The 10,579-nt window shown below is 41.1% G+C and overlaps 1 protein-coding gene across 1 annotated transcript in view; it reads left to right on the top strand.

The window, feature by feature from the left end:
- GKN1 (gastrokine 1) overlaps window positions 1-1,869 on the top strand; it is a 4,312-nt gene extending 2,443 nt beyond the window's left edge. The window contains exon 5 of the mRNA XM_019470635.1: window positions 1,693-1,869. Coding sequence (XP_019326180.1) covers window positions 1,693-1,869 — 177 coding nt within the window. The remainder of the gene's footprint in view (window positions 1-1,692) is intronic.
- Window positions 1,870-10,579: the final 8,710 nt, after the last annotated feature.

Raw genomic sequence — 10,579 nt, 5'->3', positions numbered from 1 at the left:
TTAAATACTGTTTTATTTTTAGAGATTTCAGATTTTTGGCATGGTACTCTTCATAATCTCACATTCTTTGCAGGCTAAAAAAAAAAATCTTTTTTTAGGCAGCTCCAGTTGAGGAAGAACAAATAATCCAGTAATGAGGAAAAAAGTTTAAATAAGATTTCAAGCTTTCAAAACTTTTTCGAAAGAACTAAGCACCATATTAGCATGAGTTCAGCCCACAGAATTAGCACAGACATTTTAAAAATTACCTCAGCATTCAGCATACTAACCTTTTGTAGACACTGGCTTCTCTTGAGGTCTGAGAACTGAGTCCTTATAAAAATCCTGGCTTTAAAGGGCAAGAAGGCATGGTGGGGAAGAAAAAGGGGGGAGTTACTTAAGTACAGGCTTGAGCAAAAACATTCATCTGTAGCTATAGTCCCAGGCTTGCTTGTACTAAGGTGCATCTCTGTGCCCCCTGAAGCTTATCTCAACTCCTTGCTTACCAGCAAGAAGGAAACATATTGGAGTAGGCTTTCAGGAACTCTTTGATAAAATTCCACCATAATTTTGAAAGCCTATGTCAATCCCAGTCATCCCTGCTAAGTGTGTCTTTACCCTGGAGTTCATCAAGCTGTTTAACTGTGCTTTTTCTTTCTTGAGAGGATGAGATTTTCACAAGTGGCAGGATTGTTTTTCTGAACATTGATGTGGCTTGGGAATTTGCCATGGGGATGGTTTTTCAAAAGAAAAAGAGTAGGTGCCTCATTCCCCACCCCCCCCAGCTACATTTTCTCTGAGGAAGTTTAGGTTTGCAGGTTGCTAAGAAACAGTTTATATTAGGAAACCTTCGATGGCATTAATTATTTTTGGATAGCAATATCTAAAAATAGTTCTGAGTCATTTCAATATGAAATTGCACTTTTCATTTCGGAACATTGCTTTGCAGATGCTATTGTCCAGACCTCAATTTTCCTTTAGGGCGTAAGAGAACATCTCTATATTCAACAGCCTTTCCTCCATATTAATTGTATGAGCCAGAACAGGAGTCCTGTGGCTGTCGCTGAATAATGAGAGACACAACCCAGCAGGAAGCCTAGGTCATAAGAGCAAATACAGGCATCAAGACACTTTGTCCAGACGGCAAAGCACTCAAGTAAGAAAATATATTTGAAATTCATTTGAAACAAAGCACTCTGGAGCAGTTCAGAAAAAACTGTCCCACTAAAACACAGAGTTCTCAAAGAGGTCATAAACACTACTTGCAAATAATTTTAGTGTAAATGTATCTGCCAAGTGTTGCTACTGCCCTCTTTGGTTCCTGTTTTAGAAGACTGAATGAATAGACTTCTCCTTCCATGCTTCCAAGTTACAACCTGAGTACCTCTAGGGTGAGAGATTAGTGACTGAGGAAATACTTTTGTAGGAGTGTTAAAATGCTGACTGCACTACTCTTTTCCTGTTCAGCTGTTAACTGAGTTTCCAGTTCTCTTTAGCCTCCCTCCACCTTGACTCCCTTAGAAATATCTGCCATAGGAGCTGTCTTCAATGCTTGCTAATGGTCCCATAGTCACACAGTGGATTAAAAGACTCAAAACTAAATACAGTTTTGAGTAAAACACCAAGCACTGAGTCACCATTCCAGAAATAGGAATACGCATAGCATTAAATGGATCAAGGCACTGATCTTGATGAATGATGTTATTTGATGTTTGGAACCTGAAAGGTCAAGGACAACCTGCAAAGGAGATCACATTCGTAATCAAGAGACCTGTCCATGACCTCAGGTCTTACGGATCAGACATCTTTGCTATGTGCGGAGGACTCTCAGTCTACATGGCTTATGAAGTTTACCGTGAGTGCAAGCAAATGAATTATGTCTGTAACTAACCAGGCTCTTTTTTTCCTTGGGGAATAATACACAAATGCTGCTGTTCCAACTAGAGATGGACACAAATCAAGAACCTCAGGAGTTGCAGAAAGGGTTCAGTATCTCTGCAGATCAGGATTGGAACAGTGTTGAGTCACAACCTCCATAAATGATCTGATGCAAACCCTTACTACTCCTTTTAGTAAAGTTTAAGGTGGCTTAAGTTTTGGCCCAGAAATTTGCAGATTGACCTCATCTGTAACGCCAAGGTGAAGAAAAAGGGTAGTCTCAAGAACCACTGTCCTTCAGTTCAGAGATTGCTGATAAGTTTACCGAGGAATCCCACCAAACACTTATGTTTCACAATACTAAGCCAAGTTGCTTCATTCCCTGTAGGTTTTTCAGAGGTGGAATGATCACATTACCTAGGAGTTTAATGACCTACACTTCATAGGATTCTCCAATAATGTCAAAGCCTGACAGGGCCTATTAACTAGCATTAACATAACCATATAATGCACAGTAATAACAGTACATGAATCCCACCAAACACTTATGTTTCACAATACTAAGCCAAGTTGCTTCATTCCCTGTAGGTTTTTCAGAGGTGGAATGATCACATTACCTAGGAGTTTAATGACCTACACTTCATAGGATTCTCCAATAATGTCAAAGCCTGACAGGGCCTATTAACTAGCATTAACATAACCATATAATGCACAGTAATAACAGTACAGAGTATAATAGTGCCCCACTGTACTGGAAAACCAAAAGAATATTAAATTGCATGTCTTTATGATCATTCATTTCTGAGTTAAAAATCCAGTTGTGTTTGGTGACTACAGAAGAATCTTTGACTCATACACGTGAAATATTTCTATTGCAGCAATTATTAAAAACATAGCTCACTCAGAGCAATAAAAATACACTGTTGTAGAATGCCAGCTATTGCTATGGAGACTAGTATAGATCAACTGTCTCACTGTGGGTGCCATAATCATATTTTGATCACTTGCAATAGAATTTCTTGTATTGTGGGGAAAGAAAGAAATTCTTTAAATGTATATAAAGGAACTAAGTTTTACTCAGAGGAGTTAATCCTGAAGCACCGGCAAAGTACTCTGAGCCTTACTGCAAGCTGATTGTCTGCAAACCTTGTCACCAGAAAGATGCTCTACAGATCAGGCATAGGATGTTGCATTCTGACATAGCAGCATTTCCACCTACTCGCTGCTTGCTTTGATATTGCTTGATGGCTCAATTTGATTAAAAACGCGCGTGCACTATGCCAGGTATTAAAGGCTGCCAATGAAGGCACAGATCGCTTAACACCATCTTAGGTATTACCTCATGGTATTTTTTCTTTTCTTGTTTTTAAAGGACCCCAAAATATATACAATCCAGTATCACGCAGTAGACTTGATGTCCTGCAAGTTTGGGACCTTAACTACTGTCATGGCAATAACAAGGCCTGAAAATCTTACCTTTCTTCAACCAAGTACGGATGCTTGATAGCTACTGCACAAAGCCAACCCCGATGCTGTTCTTCCCTGGCATCTCCTCTTTCGAGAGTTTCGTTCTTGATGATTCAGATGCTGAAACAGATAAATTGGTGACCGTATCTTTCAATTAAAGACCTTTAGCATTGATTAACTCTGGCTAGTTTTCTCATTATATACCCTTTATCATCTATGAACACATCCAGAAAAATATTTTGATTGCATCTCTTCAAATGCTCTTTTAAAAGCCTGCTCTTAACATAGGGCACACCCATAGAGGTGGGCAAGCGTCAGAACATGTGCATTACAAATAAGGCATACAGAGTTAAGACCTTCCTTTGCCTTCTCAGAGAAAGATGCCTCACATTAAAAATCTTGATTCATGTGGCATGAAAGGTAGAAAGAAAGAAGGAGGACACAATGAATTTACCTTCTTTAGGGGAAGAGGAGTCTAATTAGTAGGATTTACAGAGTTGTTCTGTTCCTCAAATAGTCATCCATTTTTTCCAGTGCATAGCCAGGACTGGCTAGAGGCATCACATTGAACACTCAGGTGGATGAAGCTTTGCTTCAAAGATGCATACACAATATAAACACAATTATTGATCCATGTAAGACAATGCAAGATTCCCAGCTGCCTCCTCCCAAACACCTCTAACTCAGCCTTGAAGATGCAAAAAAAAGCAGGCTTAAGTTTTCCTTCCTTAATGCTGCAATGGCACTGTAAAGGGAGATGAAAGACTTATTCCATTTATGCTGCCAGGGACATGTAGAAAGAGTCTTTGAGCTTTCCTCATAGCTAGTCCCAGATTCTTTGTATGTCCAATCTTCCAGTCATATAAGTAACATGAGTCAAGCCAGGATTACTGTAATGTTTCTGCTGAATTAACAAGGACATTTGACAAAGTGTTTATGTCAGATTTGTCAGCTCGAGGCTGAAGACAAACAATCCCCTATCTACTTTGACCCAGCATGAAGCTTGCTGATACAAAGTTAACTTTTTTTTTTAACAAGTGGGGACTGGAAGGATGCATTTATCTTGGACTGTTGTCACCTAACAACAATTTTCCCCTCCCCGATCCTGCAGTGGACACATAACCCCAAATTTCTTACATGGTCAAGCCAGTGTCATAGAGAAGAATCAAAACTTTAGAGTTAGAAACCAATCCCAAGCATTTGAAAGCAGAGAAGTTTAGAGGGGAATTAAAGTACAATTTTTAAAAGAGAGTAGGGCCATTAAACACTAAACCTTTAGTAGGGCAAGGTCCCTATTGCTCGAAACTTTAAAATCAAGATTATTTCCTCTGTTCTAACAAAAATGGCAGGATGCCCTGGGTTCATCCAGGTGAATACAAGTCTGTATTTAAGAAGGATACCAGCCATGCAACGTCCCTCAGTTTCTATTACCCTCTCGCTGATCCCCAGAGGCTTTACTCTGTAGCAGTTTGAAAGGATATAGAGTTCACTCAGGCACATCTCAGGCAAAAGCATCTGAATTATCTGGATTAACACACATCAGTCCTAGCAGAGGAGAGACAGACAGTAGTTTGTAGCTGCTAATCTCCTTCCTTTTTGGTATTACAGAAGTTTTTAATTCCTTTACACACCATCAGTTCTCATTTTGCTCAGGCTGAGGCTAAACATGACAGAAAGAGGCAAGAATCAAAGTTTAGGAGAGATTTTCACTTATTTTTAGTCATTATACAGTATCCTAACAAAATCTTTCAGCTCTTGTCATGCCCTATTTTGCCGCCTTATTGGCATTTCTGTATTTAACTCCCTTTCCAGTAGGGACTGGAAAGAAACTTTTCAGTAGTAGTATGTGCGTTTTAATGCCAAACATACATGAGTGAAAGAGAAGGAAACTTCAGCCACCTAAAAAACCATAGAAACTTCTCAGCAGCAACAAAAATACACCTGTGATGCTTACTGCAAAACTGGAGTACAAGCAATGTGAAGAAACAGATTTAAGACAAGGTCTCAGATAAACCTGACGCTTCAATAGAAACTTTACTGCTTGTTACTGAGTGGAGCTGTTATATGTCATTACCCCAGCCCAGAGTCTGTGCCTGCCAGCACACCCCCACAGCATATGTACACATTTGCTTCATGCTGCTGGGATGAGAGTCCTGAAGAACAAATACAGCAAGAACAGCCTCACTACAAGTCTTCCAGCCCGTACCATCCTCCAGCGCTGCAGAAAATTACTGTAGTCCAGCAGGTGACATTTAACAGCAGAGAGCAGTTCACAGCAGATGTCCACAAAGCCATCTCCCAGGCTCTGATACACAATGATTTGGGATTTTAAAAAGCCACGGTTGCACCCTGCATATACTCTTCTGCATTTTGTCCTGTAAAATCTAAAGCATATGTTAATAAGTGCAGTAATAAAGACAGTAGACAATAGTCAAAGGAGATCTGTAAACATGATTAGGAAAAGGATAATTTGACAACACAGCATAGGCTGAAGAGGGAAAAGTTTTCCATTTATCACTCCAGTCCAAACTCCAGTTTGGAGCACTTGTCAGTATAATTAACCTCTTCCAAAGGAAGTCTTCAAGGGGGAACAGGGTCAGTTAAGATACCTTGCCTCATAGATAAATGGTCACATTGTCTATGTTTACAGCACTTTGAAAAGGGTGAGTCAGGCACTGCAAATCCAACAACGTGGTAGGATTTATTCTTAAATCCCGTAGTATTATTAAATATCTGAATCTTCCATTCCATGCAGCTCTGCTCCCTCCTGCTGGGCATGTGTGCTTATCCTTTTGCCTTAAAACCAGTGGAAACCAAACTGCAGAAGATCCTAATATTCATTTAAACAAACAGTGCTTCATCAGTGCTGTTTGCATATTCACTTGCTCAAAGTTAGATGCATGTTTCTAGATCATCACTGTTACCTTAGACTTAATTGTTTCAGGATTCATGCACCTTAATGCCTCCAGGGGGTTAATTACTGCTGTCTAAATATCTGGTCAAATTGAACAGACTCCTAAGGAGAATACTGAGTTTGCATTCTTGTGAGTCACAGGGGACTGAGAATCTGGACACCTGTGCTGTGGTTTGCACTTGGTCATTAGAGTATTCAGACTTTTAAACTCAGGTGCTTAGAAAATACTCTTAACTGAGTGCTTTCATTTTAGAAGGGAGGTCAAACTCAGCCACCCAATTTTCAGAAATGCTGAAAACCAGAAGCCCCTAATGATTTCCTCAACATTTGCTCCAAACTCAGGATCAGTGGGAACCAGGCTGATCATCTTTGTCTAAATTCAATTAGAGAGAAAGATACCATTAATGATAGCTGTCCCTTTGAGTTGACTGGGCTTAATTTTGTCCAGATATAAGTGAATGTAAAAAAAAAAACCCAAACACTTGCGGAGGTGTTGCAAGGATGCTCCAGCCCTGGCAAAGTGCTTGGAAATGGTCAAAGGCAAACAAAAGCTATATACGTGCAACACTGAGTAGAGGAGGGCAGGCTGTTGAGAAGCGCATAGCCTTATTACACAACCCTGTTTCCTACAGCACTAACCAAAGGGGACAGCAGCTCGTCTGACTGCACCCCCTGCTCCTAGGCAGGTTTAGGCAGAAATTAGAAAAACAAGACTTGGAAAGCAAATGCATTGCCTTCTTAGATTATGGCAGAATTATTATCTACACCGTACTTTCTCCTATTTTATTTAATACATTACAAGCAATATATTTTCGTCTGTATACTTAGTGTAATAGTCCTCTTCAGGAAGAAGTTACATACATATGCAGAGTTAACAGCCCTTGTTAAAAATGCTAGTGGAACAAACTCTAATCGCCAGAAAAATCATGCAATACAGCCTTACACGTTGCAGCAGAGGCAAATAAAATCAAAGCAGGGCAAAGTCAGATAAAAGCAAGAGACAAGGGAGTTATTGATCCCTTGAAAAATTAGAGCAATCCAGGGAAAAGCCTTTTTGGCCACCGGGTGTCAGCCTTGAGTTATATGTTGTACAATTGAAATGTACAGGCATACAACTGCTACCCAGAGAAGTCTGTTGTCCTACACCACGTAAGACAGTGTAGCTCTGCTGATACTAGCAGAGCTGTGCTGAATTACACCATCTGAAAACATGGCCAGTGAATTTAAGGACATGTCTACACTGAAGACAGGGAAGTAATTCCTGTACAGTGATGATATATTTGTGATAATAATATTGGTCATCGTAGGCAATTCGTTACATCTCAATTACCCATGCAGACTGCTGTGACAGCTTTCTGAAGTACCATGAAAACTAGGGAACATGCTTTTGAGACCTGGACAGAAGCCATTATCCACCACACAGGTCAGACATTTGTGAGCCAAAGGGAACCACCCCCAAAGACACCCAAGTGAGCACTCACAAAACCCACACGATGCTGTCATGTGCTGTGTCTCACCTATCAGCAACACCGTTACCACAAACTGACAGAACCAGCTTCTTCCAAGCTATGAGTTTCAGAAAAGGTCCCATAGATACATATAAGGGAGTAGATGATAAAACAAGAAAACCTGCTGATACCACTTCCCCCACCATTTACATATGCAAATTCTATTCACACACCAAGGGCATCAGTTGGAGCTTAATTAACCATTGAACTGCTGTACGCAATTAAAACACCTTACTTCTTGTCTTTTTCACAGAAAGAATACAACACACCCAGTCTCTGCAAGAACTATTAGGTCTTTCACAAAAAGAATGTAGTCTTCATAATATTTTTGTTTCTAGCATTTTTACTTAGGGAGGGACAGACAGAAATTCCAATGCCCCCTCCTGTGTCTCACAGGAGCTTCCTATTATGGAGCTGCTTTTCTCAGAGCATTGATGCTGCTATTACCAGATCATAAACAAAAAGACACATTCTTAAGATAGGCATATGAAGAAGACTAGCCCTGAAGAAAGTCAGAGTTACAGCACAAAGCATGGTGTTTCACTTTGTCAGCAGCTCCCTCCATCTCAGGGTGCTCTAAGCTTCATCTGATGCCTCACTCCTTGGCTTTTCCCCAAGCTTTCCTAGACCGTCTGTCAGCCTGAATCCATAGCTACACAGAGAATCTGATCTCCTCCCCCATTCCCCCTCCTAGTTTCAGGCCAAAGTTATTTTCCTGAGGTACAGGGTTTTTTTGTTTTTTTTTTTTAAGCTCCAAACATTTGTTCATCTCAGGGCCAGTCAGAAACAAATGGGAGATTATCAGTCTGCTTTTAATCTTTAGGCAGACACAGGTCATAAGCTAGTAACAACAGGATACTTTATCCGGTTGTGGCAGGAGCGCTAGCTGTACCTCAGATCAGAAGCTGGGCCTAAGTACTTTTCCAAAATTTCTCAAAAACAGCACATCAGTCTCTAGAGAGGAAGCTTTTCTTCTACCCTTCCTATTTCTACATCCTCCATTCAGCTAATTTTCTTTTAAAATACCAAAAAAACCCCCATAGACTAGTCTCATCCCCTTCCTTCGGTCAGTACAATATTCAGATACATACACAAAACTCACTAGGCATAACCCCATGTTTGGTGCAATTCAAGCTTCACAATTATAAACAGATTTGTTCCAGAGCATCCATATGAAACTTTAAAATCCCTGAGCCCTACTTGCTTACCTAGCACACCTATACTGGCTGCATAAACTACAGCTCTGCACTTTGCTATCTCCCAGCAGCCTCATCTCACAGGATTTAAGCAACTAGATCACTCAGATATGCAAACCAGGAGGTGGCAGCTCCACCTTTTTTTCCACAGCTACCCAAAAAGGACCACCTGCCCTCACATTTTGCCTGCCCAGGACTGGTGCAGGTGCTAACCCTCAGCTTGGGCAGCATCACAGCTACCTCAGCAAAAGGCACTCATATACATTTCTGACGTTGTGCCTTGTTTCTGTTTGTTGTAGAAAGCCTGATACCCTGACACAGATCTTTTGCCTACGCAGTAACAAGCTGTGTTACTACTCTCCTTTCAGACTAAGAGATAAATTGGAAGACTCACACGCACACTCCCAACTCCCCCTGAGTTTAGGTATGGAAGCCCAAAATATCCATCTACAAAACACCTGGTTCCACTCCTGTCTAGCCCTAGAGAAGCTTTGACTTCCAAGGGATCTCCCCTTCCTTCAGGTCTGATCAGGATTTGGCAGCAGGACCGAGGAGGTACCACTTGCCCATGTCTCTATATTATCCACATTACAGGTGATGGAGCTGGTGTACTTGCTGAGCATAGCCAGGTGTAGGAGGGAGAACGCTCCCAAAGTTTTAACCATCAGTGCAGCAAGGTGCCTGACTAATTTGTAATCCAGATGTTTCCACTTCTGTCAGAAGTCCAGTATCATGCTGTTTGTCGTTTTCCCTTGAAACCTATCCTGCTGCTTTTCCTGGCCTTTCCTCAGGTTGTTTGCTTTTGCTAAGAATTTTTTAAAGAAAATTTAACTCTTTAAGCAACAAAGAACAGCTTGAAAGCCTGACTCGAGTGCACTTGCATCCCCTGTCCGAAATATGACCTGGTCCCCCCACGCTTGATGCAACACCTGAAGCTGCTCCACTAACCAGCAGTTGGTACTTGGAGAACAGGTGTGTTGCTGTAGCCTGAAAGGATTTGAGAGGGAAGGCTAGGAGCCCCTGCTCCTGGGATCTCTAGTTTAGCTCCTGCTGGCATAGGGAGCTGTTCTGACTGGGGAATGCTCTTGTTTTTGAGCTGTCTGGCTCAGGTTTTAGAGCTTGTGGTGCTGTTTGTGGAAGGAGACAGAAAATGCAAATGTAGATGAAGTTACATTTTTCCAGTGAGTTTTCTTGGAAGAGGGAGGGTTAAGGCTCTAGTGGCTGAAATGAACTTGCTAAGGATGGTAGGAGGGGGAAGCCTGTTTCATAGGCACAGACGTTGCTTGGTGTTTTTCAGAACTGAGAAAATAGAAGGGATGAAACCTGGCATGGCTTGTCACTTTAACTTTTGTGAAGCTACTCTGGGTTTTTAAAGGTCTTTAAACTCAGATGTTGCCTATGTGGAAAACAAAGATGTTTCTGCACAGTGCTGTGTGACTGCTGCAAGCAAACCGCTTCTGTGTTCGCATCGAATGCTGCTGTGGTATGTGTTTAGTATGCTCGGTGCTCGAATGAGATGCTTAAAACCAGAGACTCCCGTCAGCTTGAGTTTTTGCCACAAGGTGGCATTCTCTGAGCTTTTTTTGCTAAGGAAAAATAAAACTTGCCATCCTGAATAATAACAATAATAATTAAGG

Source organism: Aptenodytes forsteri, unplaced genomic scaffold (genome assembly GCF_000699145.1).
Source record: "Aptenodytes forsteri isolate BGI_AS27 unplaced genomic scaffold, ASM69914v1 Scaffold127, whole genome shotgun sequence".
Taxonomy (NCBI): domain Eukaryota; kingdom Metazoa; phylum Chordata; class Aves; order Sphenisciformes; family Spheniscidae; genus Aptenodytes; species Aptenodytes forsteri.
Note: the sequence above shows the minus strand (reverse complement) of the source record. Positions and strands in the feature narration are given on the sequence as shown.